We start from the raw sequence: 13,461 nt of genomic DNA, 5'->3' as shown, positions 1-13,461 counted from the left end.
ACAGAATTCATGACCGTAATATAAAAATTGAGATCTACTTTGAAAATTATAACACACAACAGTATAGCAGGTACTTTTTTACTGGCTTCTTTACTACACAAATTCAAAACAGATGAGGTCATTTGAGTGGAATCTAAAAATGTTATAACACTCTCACCTGCAAAGAAAGAAGGCTGCGCTACAGGGTTAAGATATGTTTAGTAACAGTATCTTTCTCAAGTGGAAGCATCAAATTCTCCTTTTAAAAGAACAGTGATAACAAAGTCCTTAAAATGATTATTTACATAATTTGAGGATATTAATTTTCTTGCATTTAATTCAGTTATATTAATTAAACATTACGTTTGATAAACTGTTGCTTCACTTTTTGGCAAGTTTCGAACTGTAGTAATAATGATGAAGGAACACTTCTAATTATATTCTAGAGTTAATATTCTAGAATTCACATTCTAGAATTATATTCTAGAATTAAAATTATAGACAAGGGCTGTATATTATAAATAATTAATTTGTAGAAAAGTTTAAATAGAACAATTTGACAAGATATATTCATAGCCTGACCCAACCAACTCCTGGCCTTTGCACAACAGACCCCCCCAAATTTTTAGACATGGAAATGGAAAACAACACCCCTGCCTGCACCAGCCGCAGCTGCCTTGCCCTCGGGAGCAATTTTCATTGGCCTCACCTCTGGCAGGAGCTGCCCAGCGGGAGAAGGGCCCCCGACCAGGGAGACCACGCCATTGCAGTCCACAGCGCTGTGCATCTTGCCGTTCATGGGCAGAGTGGGGAGCAGCCTGGAGGCGCGGCTGGCCTGGCTCACGTTGCTGTGGCGCCGCTCTCCGTGTCTGTGCGGCACGAACAGAGAGTCTCTTCGGCTGTCATTGTCCTCGAAGGTGCTGTGCTCGTCATCAGCAAAGTCATTCTCGGAGCCAATGTCCTTTGCTCGACCTCTGAAACTGAACAGGCTCGCCCTACTGTTGCGTCTTGGAGAGAAAAGGGAGCCACGGATGCTCAGTAAGGACTGAATAACAGGAAAGGAGACAAAAACCAGACGAACAGGATTAAGAGCTGACATCCTGGAAAACAGGCTTGACTCTGTTTCATAGCTGTTGACTTACCTAAGGATAAGTCACTGGACAGGGGGAACCAAGGGCTCCTGTGGAACTGCTGGTGGCATTCTGGCACTCTCTGCAAGGTTTACCACGTTCATTTTGCTTTCCCTGTTCCTCCCTTCTTTCACTCTTCATCTTCTGCTCTCCCATTTTCTTCTACTTTTTACACATGCCATAACAGAGTCAGAAGTACCCCCACAACTTTAGTTTGCCCTATTACAGGCACCTAGAACTAAACTATTTGCTAGACCGTTTTCTAGAAGCTAATTTCACTTAATCCAATAGACTGAAAATACACATCTCATTTGAAGCCAAAAATGTACCCATTAAGAGCTCACTAGTGAACACAGATCTTACCACACAGAAAAGTAAAATCAATCTTGTTAGTGGGTCTGTTTAATTACAGTACAAGGAGCAGCCTCTCTCCATCCCTTTGCATATGTTATAATGGTCTTCATAGATAAATTAAACACATCAAGCTGAAAAAACCGTGTGATTCATTCCCTGATTTTCACGCTTCTGTCTGTCTCAAGAAATCTGAAAAGCACCACATTTACAAAAACCTGGTTATCACTAAGAATCTGATCACAATCATTTGCAATTTCCTAAATGGCCACCTTTTCGCTGTCATCATGTAGTTTACCTTGTTTCTTAGCCATACCTGCAGAGAGAAGAGCAAATTGCCTTCTGTATGTTACTAGCCCACTTTGATAACCTCACTCTAGTGAACACTTGTTTTTGCTTGTCCAATATCCATCTTTCTTCTGTTGACAGTACCCTGATTGTCCTTGAGAAATGCTCTTCAACTATTAGATCAGGTAATTTGGGAGACACTAACCCCAATTCTTGGATCTAGCAGTGGGTCCATGTCCCAAGCCTAGACAAATCAGTGTATTCCATACCTCTAGGCATAGAGAATGGCTTAAAGATGGGCATGGAATCCTGCTCGATCCACTGAGAGCCACCCCTTTCTTTTATAACTATTGGGGAATAGATGTTTTTTCACTTTGGGTTGCTGAAAATATTGGATATAAGTTTGGGACTGCAGTAAACATCCTGCCACCATATGGGAGGACCCCTCACTGAAATACAAAGAAAGACTTTGTCATGATAACATGTTTTGAGCCCCTGGACCCAGCCATGCCTAAAGCTACTCACAGACATGAGTACTGCATGATCTACTACATTCTCTTTTTTGCTTAAGTGAGCTTGAGTTGGATTTGTATGATTGTTAATAGAAATAATACAAATATCATTAGTTTGATCTTTTTCTTTCCAAAGGATTTCTTTGTTTTTTAAAAAAATTTTATTGTAACATAGTTGATTATACATATAGATGGGGTACAGAGTTGAATATCAATACCTGTGTGCAATATGTGATGCTCAAATCAGGATAATTAGTATACTCAACATTCAATGTAATTATTTTTTGTGGCTCTTTACCAATTCCTCCTTTACTCCCCTTTCCCACCTCTGGTAATCTCAGTTCTGTTCTCTCCTTTGAAAGTTCAACATATTATTGTGATTGTTGTATCTTTCTTTCTTATTTATTTATTTGTTTTTTTATTTTTTAGCTCCCACTTATGAGTGAGGACATTTGGTATTGCTCTTTCTGTGCCTGGCTTACATCACTTAAGTGATTTTCTTTAAGTTCATCCATGTTGCTGTGAATGGCAGGATTTCATTCTTTTTTATAGCAGAGTAGTGTATTATACCACATTTTATACCATTGTGTATTATACCACATTTTCCTTATTCAGCTTTCCAGTGATGGACATTTAGGTTGGTTCCAGCACTTGGCTGTTGTAAATAGAGCTGTGATAAACATGAGGGTGCAGGTAGCCCTTTGACATGATGACATTCCTTTGAGTATATACCTAGCAGTGGGATCATATGGCAGATCTATCTGTAGTTGACTGAGGAACCTCCATACCACTTTTCCATAATGGCTGCACCAGTTTACAGTCCCTCTAACAGTGTAGGATGTTCCCCTTTCTCTACATCCTCACCAACATTTGTTATTCTCTTCTCTCTCTGTTTTTTGTTTTTTGTTTTTGACAATAGCCAGTCTACCAGGAGTGAGATGATATTTCAGTATGGTTTTAATTTGCATTTCCCTGATGGTTAGGGTTGTTGAGCATTTTTCATGTGTCTGTTGGCCATTTGTATATCTTCCTTTGAGAAACGCCTATTCAGCTCCTTTGCCCATTTTTTAATTGGGTTATTCGATTTTTTACTGTTGAGTTGTTTGAGTTCCTTGTATATTCTGGATATTAATCTTTTGTAAGATGCATAGTTTGCCAATATTTTCTTCCACTCTGTAGGTTGTCTTTTCACTCTGTTAATTGTTTCTTTTGCTGTGCAGCAGCTTTTCAATTAGATATAATCCCATTTGTTTATTTTTCCTTTTCTTTTCTGTGCTTTTGAGGTCATATTCATGAAGTCTTTGCCCATCCCTATTTCCTGAACTGTTTCCCCTATGTTTTCTTTTAGGAGTTTTATAGTTTCAGGTCTTATATTTAACTCTTTAATTCATTTGAGTTGATTTTGGTATGAGAAGAGGTATGCATCTAGTTTCATTCTTCTATATATGGATGTCCAGTTTTCCCAGCAAAATTTACTGAAGAGGCAGTTTTTTCCCCAATGTATGTTCTTGGTGTCTTTGTCAAAGATCAGTTGGCTTAAGTTTTTGGGTTGACTTCTATGTTCTCTATTCTATTCCATTGGTCCAAGCATCTGTTTTTATGCCAGTACCATGCTGTTTTGGTTGCTATAGCTTTGTAGTGTAATTTGAAATCAGAGAATGTTATGCCTCTGGCTTTATTTTTTTTTGCTCTAGATTGTTTTGGCCATTTGGGGTCTTTTCCTGTTCCATTTGAATGTTAAGATTTGTCTTTTTCTATTTCTGTGAAGAATATAATTGGATTCTGATGGGGATTGCATTGAATCTGTAGATCGCTTTGTGTAATGTGGGCATTTTCACAGTGTTAATTCTTCCAATCCAAGAGCATGGACTGTCTTTCCATCTTTTCATGTCCTCTTTTCTTTAATTTCTTTCAATAGTGATTTGCAGTTCTCATTGTAGAGATCTTTCACCTCCTTGGTTAAATTTATTCCTTGGTATTTTATTTTTCTGGTGAGTATTGTAAATGGGATAGCTTTCTTGATTTCTTTTTCTGCTAGTTTGTTGTTGCAGTATAAAAACACTACTGATTTTTGCATGTCGATTTTGTATTCTGCAACTGTACTGAAATTGTTTATCAACTCTAGGAGTTTTTTGTTTGTTTGTTTGTTTCTATAGAGTATTTAGGCATTTCTATATATATAGGATCATGTCATCTGCCAGGAGGATAGTTTGACTTCATCTTTTGCAGTCTTGATGTCCTTATTTCTTTCTCTTGCTTGATTGCTCTGGCTAGTACTTCCAATACTGTGTTAAATAGGAGTGGTAAAAATGGACATCCTTGAAAAGCTTTTAGCTTTTCCCCATTCAGGCTGATATCAACAGTGGGTTTGTCTCATATGGTTTTTATTGTGTTTAGATACTTTCCTTCTATACCAAATTTGCCGAGAGTCTTTGTCATGAAAGGTTGTTGATTTTTCTCAAATGCTTTTTCTGCATCTATTGAGATGATCATATGGTTTTTGTCCTTAATTTTGTTGATGTGGTGTATCACATTTATTGATTTGCATGTGTTGAACCATCCTTGTATCCTGGGATGAATCCCATTTGATTATGGTGTATAATTTTTTTGATGTGTTGCTATACTCTATTTGCTCATATTTTATTGAAGATTTTTGCATCTATGTTTATCAAAGGTATTGTCCTATAGTTTTCTTTTTTGTTGTTGTATCTTTGGTTTTGGTATCATGGTGATGCTGGCCTCATAGAGTTTGGGAGAATGGCCTCTGTTTCAATTTTCTGGAAAAGTCTATAGAAAATTTGAATTAATTCCTCTTTAAAGGATTGGTAGAATTTACTAGTAAAGCCATCTAGTCCTGGGCTTTTCTCTTTGGGGTGATTGCTGATTACTGCTTCAGTCTTGTTGTTTGTTATTGGTCTGTTCAGGTTTTCTTTTTTTCTTGGTTCAGTCTTGGTAGATTATCTGTATCCATCATGGTAGCAGCAGCTTGGTTCAGTCTTGGTAGTTTATATGTGTAGAAGCAGTGGGGTTAACTCATGGGGGTGGTAGCAGCACTGGTGGCTGAACCTGCCTCTCTCACATCTGCAGTGTTCTTGGCAACAGCAGGATTAACTCACAGTGGTGGCAATGGCAGCAGTGGTTGCAGCTGCTTCTCTCGCTTCTGTAGAGTCTGCCACTGCAGCAATGGACCACCCACATGACTTCTGCTCTGCGGGGAGCTGTTCTGCAATGGGCAGTGGTTCTGGGACCATGCAACAGCTCCAGTCACTGCAGTGGCAGTGGCAACGGTTCCATTTCAATCTTCTTCCAGGCACCTCTATTCCACCATCTTCCCAGGAGTCCTCTCTCCAAAGGATTTAAAGCCAATTAAATTACTATTTTGTACCTGTATAGTTTTTACATTTGCTGACCAATAAGTGTACTTTTAATTTTTTTAGCTAAAGAATTATTTTCTTCAATAATGTCTATTAACGTCTACAAGCATTAAACACTATCTTATGTTATGTTATCTGATTCATTATTTATAGAAGAAAGAAGCACATCAAAGAAGACTTACTGTTCCCCCAACAGAAGTCATTTCTCCTTCTTGTTCTCAAGTTTTTTTTCATAATATTACCAACTTCAATAGTAAGATTCATTCTTTTCCTTTATTGTTTTCCATATAAGTAGCTATTTTTAAAATTTTTCCTAGACTACCCAATTTCTTTCATCTCTTCTTTCTCTCTTTTCACAATAGACTTTGAATTAGCTATGAGGATATAATAGTTATAGAATTTACAGGATTTTTGACCTACTCGTTATCATCAGGTCAAAAAGAAAAGTGAAAGAAATGCTTGGTATTGAGAATTAAAGCAGAAATTATTTATATGTATCACTTTTAGTAAGAGTTTTGACTACAGGTACTCCATTCAATTAGAGCCAGTAGAAGGGTTGGAAGGAAATGTTATAAAATTGTACATGATGTTTCTCAAGGTTCAAAAGTGAATTAAGCCATACATAGTTTACATGTGGCAGCTATATGAAAAATGACTGTGCCCCATCTGTTAGCATCAATTTCTGTTGCTTACATCAGTTATACAAATACATAGTAATCAAATGCTATGCCACAAATAAAAAATAGCCAGCAAGAAAAATCCACCATAACAAGTGAATCTCTGAATAGCAAAACCCCTAGTTTAAGACAAAGAGGGAGGGAAATAATAACTTCAAAAGGTCAATGGTATCTTATACAAGTTTCAAAAAGATATCCAGATTGTCTTGAAACTTGATTAGGTTTGTGCTCTTGACTTTCTTCTCTCTCTCTCTCCCACATTAACAGGTTAAATCAGAGTCCAAGAAATATTTTCTATTTTCACCTGCTTTACTGAGGAAATTATCATCTTAGCATAAAAGATTACATTATATATTTTTCCAATAAGGAAGCAGAATTTCTTATGAATACAATGTTCTTTCCATCATGTCACCACAAAACGACAGTTCATAATATTTTGGAGTCTCGAACCTTGAAAAATCTAACAAAAACTGTATGCAGGTTAGGGACCTGTATCAGGTTTGATATTTTCAGCATTACTTCCAGGCTTGCAAATGGGGTTAGTGCAATTTCAGGGTTCTGTCTCTCTCTTTCTGTCTCTCTCTCTCTTCTATCCCTTTCCCTTTCTCACTTTCTTCCCTTCCTCCTCCCTTCCTCCCTGTTTCTCTCTTTCCCTTGCCATCTTCTAAGCCACTTGGTTGACTATTTCTATATCAGGCAAATAAAAGTCTTTTTAACTCTGTTTTTATGCAGAGACTGCTTAAGAAACAAATATCAATTTGAGTCATACATTCAGTGACCACTTATAATGCCCAACTAGCTAGGAAATGGAGGTATGTAGAGGTATAAAGAAGAGACTATTGGGGAACTGTTAGATTTATGAGCAAAAGTTGCAGAAAGAAGAGAGTCAGAGCCTAATGTTTTCTGGCTTCACTATTCTGCCTAGAATTAGTTGTATTGGATTTGAAATAAAGCAAATTGAAGATAGCCTCTGCGGTATGTGCTGATATGAAATTTCATATTTAGGCCAAAATTTAGGCAGACTTAGGCCAAAATGTAGGCAAAAATAACTTAACCTTCCTTCCTGTCTCCCTCCCTTACTCCATTCTTTCCTCTCTCCCTCTTTTTCTTCCTTTTCAAAATGACTGATGTTATAAAAAGGGGATTGAATTTTTAAGAGATTCACATTTATCGATTAATGTTTCTACTAATGGGATCATAACAATTGTGACAACAAAATGAAATAGAACTTGAGTAAATGTTGATACTTAGCAAGAACAAATTTTATTTTATATTAGAATTCAACCTTAATTTATCCTAACTCATAATGTTATTTGGATTTGGAATGAATCAAGCTGACCTATGAAAAATTTGCATATATTAAAGTAAGGTCATGTGAGATGGTCTATACTATGAAAGGTACAAAGAGCAAGTATAATCCTAGATATATTTATCTTTTAAATGACATAAATTTGTAAATTTCTTCATTAGTTTCTAAAGACATACTTTATAGCAGCCTGATAAAGCAGAAAGTTCAAGGGTTTCAGAGTCAGGTGAAATTTGAATTCCACCTTAGCTTTAAGTAGCTGTATGAGATTGGGCAATTATTTAACTTCACTGAGCCAAAACTATAGTGAAAATAATACTACTTAGCCAAGCTTCCAGCATTAATTATGATAGTGTAAAAAGCCCTCCCTTTCTCTTTACAACTGAAAATTGGGGATGTTAATTAAATTAGCACCTACTAAGGTAGTAGTAAGGGAATTAAATAAATTTCTATTACAATTAGCAGTGTAATGTGTAAATATTAGCCATTATCATCACCAGCAATGTCGTTGTTGTAATTGTTTTTGTTACTATATGGATTTTAAGGTTTTACTCCTGGTGAAATTGTCTTTTTAGGTACTGTGTATTCCTGGGAATTCTCTTGCTAATTTCAAAGATAGTTCAGGATCCTAAATTTTAAAGTTTCAGCAGCTTACGTAGATACATAAATGAGAGGCATCTAGTGAACATTTTCTACAATAGACAAATTAGGGTATTTTTTGAAAACACATCCCATGTTTAACATGAGACACAGATAAGCATGTACAACTAAATGCTACTGTTTATTTGGTGTCATAAATCTTCCTCAGTGCATGTTTACCTAAGAATTTTGGCTACACTTTTAGAAGAATTTTGCTTCAGTTCTCTTTTAAACAAAGGCATGAAAAATGCACTCTGCATGTGAAGTTTGCATATGGATGGAAAAAACTGCACAGATGGGCTGGAAGAGTCTCTGGTCCACTTCTGGGACTCTGTCACTCAGAAAACCCACAGTTCACTAGATCCATGCACAGTGGCTAAGAAGGAATGAAACTATCTGCTGATACTTCCTCATGTGGAAAATTGTCCCTAGATACTTGAGTCTTTAAGGAAACCTTAAATCACAAACTCTCCCAAGCCCAGTGGGATCTAAAAATTCCTTTCTGAATTTCCCAAAAGTTGTAAGACACACAAATTCTCTGAGGTGGACAGCCGAAACACTTGACCACTCTGAAAGCATTGTGCTATCCAGGTGGAAGGAAGTTTTATCGCCACCAATTCTGGCATATTCTTTAAAAAAATTATGAAGACGCAATTCATGCAATCTAATATTTTTACCTGGTGTGGAGAAGAAAACCTCTTTTCATATGTCAGCCTACTTCCCTCTAAGGAAAAACGGAAACCTTTTCTTCTTATGCTGTCCTCAGATTCAGATTTTCGGACTCCATCTTCTTTCTCTTCTTCTCCAGACTGTTCTTTTTGTTTCTTTTTCTTTCTTCTGTTTTTCAGCTCTTTCTCACTCTTGGAGCTTAACTTTGATGCTACTGACGAACTCTCTGAGAAAACTCCTATCCCACCAGCACCACTGAAGTCTCTCGATTCAGCAGAAGCTGCAGCAGCTGCTGCCTAAAGGGCACAAAGTACATAGTGGTTGCATGTAAACTATTAAAAACTTATCTCCATTACTGCTTAGTTTATCTTTAATATCAGGAATATGATCTTGAGAACACAGTTCTCAGTTTAGTTCAATTTGTTGGAAAGCAGTACATTGTCATCAGACCAATCAAAGAATAAAATCAAAGACACCTGGAAGATGATACAATAACTTTGATAAAAAACTTCAAGTTCTGGCCTCACACTATGCTTTCTAATTATCTAATAATATGAACAAGACATTCAAATATTATCATAACAATTTTTTCTACGGTTTAAACAATATCTTAAAAGAAGAAAAGAATTAAAGAATTGAATATTTCTTATTTAAATCTGATAAGTGTTTGTCTTCCATTACATGTCCACTTGACAATGACTTAGTCTAGTCTGAATTATTGGATTTAATTCAGTCAAGTATTTTACCTTAACTAACTTTTCTCTTTGATTTAAAATGAGAATTTCATTAAGAAATGCACAACAAAGACATATTACATATCATATATTAGGAAATCCCATATCTTAGCATCTGCATGAATTCTTAAAAATTATAATGGTACAGTTTTTAAAAAATACAGTCATCCATGTTGTTGCTACCACCTCAATATACTTTATCTGTCTGGCCTTATATATTTAAGGATACTCAGTGATAAAGGGGAATTGTCTTCAACATCTAAGAAAATTCAAAAATAAGCAATTGGATTAGTTAATACCAGTAAGTCAATCAAATATAAGTAGAGATATTTTTGCCTTTTTTAGAAGACTCATCAAGTCCAAATTAAAGGATTTACAGAATAGGAGGCAAAGAATGTAATGTTTTAGTATGTTCACATGCTAGTCATTTCCTATGCGAGTCACAAACTTTCATTTGTATACTCTTCATCTAGGGTAGAAAAAATATTGAATAGGTCTTTGCCTTTCCACACTCTATGAAATAATCTTCTCAGACTCTGGTTTCCTGACCTTTCTCACCTCTAGTGACACTGTAATACAGAAGCAACTAGAACTGAATTCCTTTTCCCCTTAAGATTAAGAAAATACTTTGACTGAGGGCATGTAGATCTACTTACTTTGTGAGCTTCAGTAAACGAGGGTGTTTATAGTTAATTTCCTCAAGGGGTCACAAGTGAGAAAAAAAATGTCAGTAAAGTAATTATAATTCTCCATGTTTGATGCCATTAGTATTGACAGCAGTCACCAAGATAATCTCCTAATAATCAAACAGGCTCTTGACACTTACCAAAAACACATGGCACGTTTCTAATGCCAACTACCGTGCCACTGACCTCAACATTTAGATAAGAGAATTGACATAAACAAAAACAAAGGCCTCCTTGCTTGTTAACTATACCTGAGCTTCTTCTTGTTGCTTTTTTAACTGCTCGAGCATTTGCTGAAATTCAGCTTCTTTCTGTTCAGCCTCTTCCAACGTGGCCTGATTCTGTTCCTCATAGGCCATGGCCACCACAGCCAAGATTAGATTTATAAGGTAGAATGAGCCCAAGAAAATAACCAGCACAAAAAATATCATGTATGTTTTTCCAGCAGCACGTAGTGTCTGTAAAAATGGAAGAAACATTTCAATAAATTTCATATAGAATGTTACAAGCTCACACTCTAACTAATAAAGTGTTCCACAGTAATTCTCTTGATCTCATTATTTCATGCCTCCCGGAAGAATCATTTTGTTTGTTCTCACCAGCTGATAAAGGTTTTCCCAGAAGTCTTGAGTCATGAGACGAAATAAGGACAGGAAGGCCCAACTAAAGGTGTCAAAGCTCGTGTAGCCATAGTTAGGGTTTCTCCCCGCCTTCACACAGACATAGCCTTCTGGACACTGGCTGCAATTAGGTTAGAGGAAAAAGAAGTCAGTAACTGCAAGTCTGCTAGTTGCCATTCTTGATTTTATAGATGTCAATGTCTATTTTATACAGGCACTAGTGAAAGCTGATTCTCTCACCTTACCCGACACTTAACTCCAGCACTATGTAGACTGATTTATATGATAACAGAATCTATTAAAATAGTCTATTTTGTGTATTCCTCTGCAATTCTTAACTGTCACGTTATATTTACTATGTCTCCATATAATAGCAATTATGTCATAATTAATATCTTGTGAAACTTGTGTACATGAATAGATAAAAAGCCTATAAAGAAAAAGTTGATATTCACTGAAGATGTCTTGCAGAAGTGTGTATGAGTGTTGGGATGAGGCAGAGAGGCGAAGAAAGAGTGGGGCACACCGAAGGGAAGGAATGACTGTATAGTGGGGATTTGATAGTCCGATCTTAAAGGTCAAGCAGGATTGGCCTCAACAATGGGATGGATATTTCGGGGCTGAATGATCTTGGGCAAGTTTCCCAATCTTGGTAATCTTTGGGCACCTCATATGTAAGAGAGGGTGAGTAACAAAACCTGCCTCACAAATTTGCAAGAATTACAGAAGATGTTGTATGTAAAGCATTTAGTGCAGTACAGACAAGGAATTAAAATCAGTCTATTTTACTTATCACCGGAATCTGGAGGTTTTTTGTTTTTGTTTTTGTTTTTGTGGCTGTCCAGAACAGGGATCCAAAACCTTGACCTTGGTGTTATAAGGCTGCTCTCCAACCAACTGAGCTAAAAGGCAGTATAATTTTTTTTTATCATAAGAGTCAAATGGAAAGGCTGTTATCACTGGGTATTTTGCTACTGGTATTAGTTATTAATGTTCACAATATTATCTTTCCTAGAAAGAATATCAGACTTTTGTCTATGATTCTAAAATCTTGCCAAATAGGGAAAGATAACTATTTCTTTAATAGGTTTTAGTTCCATATACAATGCTTCTTAATAAATATTTGCATGATGTCAATCATAATAATTAAAAGCACTTATTGAGTGTTCTAATAGCTGTATATTCATTAATCCTCTTAATTCTCACAGAAACTCTATTATTATACCCATTTATCATATGAGGAAACTAAGGCAAGGAGAGGAGACATTATATGGTGAAGTCAACATTTAAATCTATGCAGACACATCAGACTATGCACTTAACTACTCTGCTGAAATATGCTAGAGATATACTCACCATGCCTCAGATATTTACATTATCTTCAGAGATATTACATTTTAAGCCATGAAGATCACATTAGCATATATAAAATATTTCACTTATAAAAAGTACATGCTTATGAATCCTATTAACTTAAGCTTCTTATGTATATGCATTGCTTTTTTCTCTATTTTCCATTGAGCTAATTTGGAAGATTAGAATGTGACCTAGCATGGAAAAATAACTGCTGCATATGAGTGTGTGAAGGAGGTGAGAATCCACAGTTATCCCAGCTATTCTGAGAGACAGCGTGAAGTGGAATTAATGAAGGGATTTGAATGAGGAGTGAGTGTGGGCCGGGTGGGTGGAAGGTGGCAGGTTATTGAGGCCAATGAAGCAATGTGGCCTGAAACTCAATAGGAAGCACCACTTACCCTGCATCTGAGCTGTTGCCACAAAGCAGAGCATCATTTTGTCCTTCCAAAAAATAAAAATGACCTATTTAAAGGGCAAAGAATAGAAAGTCATTAAAAAGCCTTAAAAACCTTCAGCTACTGGGTTTAGGTTCAAAAGCTTACATATGTTTTCAATCATAATTAAATGAGTAAAATAGTAAATAATAAATGTTGCTAAATAGAAGGTTTTCATAGTAATTGAATACTAAAAAATATAAAAATATAACATTTTTGATTAAACCAGTGTTTGGAAAATCCATTTTAAAAAGAAAAATTTTCAGAAGGAAAAACTATTTTAGCACTCTCATATCAACATTCATTACAAATATAACTCAAATTCCTTGGGCTATTTCAAGAAAGAGCTACAAAATTAAGGCTGCTTGCTTGGCACAACTTGAGAAAGAGGAAAACTTCGTTGCTTGTAAGTACTTTCATGCAAATAAAATTTTACTTTACAATTACTTTTTGCCTGAACTGAAAATATATTCAGACATTTTTTTCTTGCCAATTTTAACTTAATTTTCTGTGAGAAGTGGGCTTAGTTGTTTATTCCTTCTCATGTTGCTATAAACAAGTGCTTTGTTTTGTTTTTTTTCTTGATTTCTGTCTTTCAAATGAACAAAATTATCTTGTTTCTTTGGAGATGTATGTTGTCTAAGTCTAAATACCTCATTTTTGTTATTAAAGTGTAATATATAAAACCTTAATAAGTTGCAAAGAT

At 35.9% G+C, this 13,461-nt stretch overlaps 1 protein-coding gene across 10 annotated transcripts in view; it reads right to left on the bottom strand.

Moving 5' to 3' along the window:
- Positions 1-13,461, bottom strand: part of LOC134385671 (sodium channel protein type 2 subunit alpha) — an 88,587-nt gene that overhangs the window by 59,978 nt on the left and 15,148 nt on the right. For 5 of the 10 annotated variants that reach the window (XM_063107432.1, XM_063107445.1, XM_063107430.1 and 2 more), the window contains exons 7-11: positions 12,720-12,783; positions 10,945-11,086; positions 10,597-10,803; positions 8,934-9,221; positions 689-1,024 (exon numbers count right to left, since the gene is read on the bottom strand). In XM_063107432.1, coding sequence (XP_062963502.1) covers positions 689-1,024; positions 8,934-9,221; positions 10,597-10,803; positions 10,945-11,086; positions 12,720-12,783 — 1,037 coding nt within the window. Of the gene's footprint in view, positions 1-655; positions 1,025-8,933; positions 9,222-10,596; positions 10,804-10,944; positions 11,087-12,719; positions 12,784-13,461 lie in introns of all 10 variants that reach the window. The other 5 variants (XM_063107449.1, XM_063107455.1, XM_063107434.1 and 2 more) reach the window with 3 other exon arrangements.

This window comes from Cynocephalus volans, chromosome 1 (assembly GCF_027409185.1).
Source record: "Cynocephalus volans isolate mCynVol1 chromosome 1, mCynVol1.pri, whole genome shotgun sequence".
Taxonomy (NCBI): Eukaryota; Metazoa; Chordata; class Mammalia; order Dermoptera; family Cynocephalidae; genus Cynocephalus; species Cynocephalus volans.
This window is presented reverse-complemented; position numbering and strand designations above follow the sequence as displayed.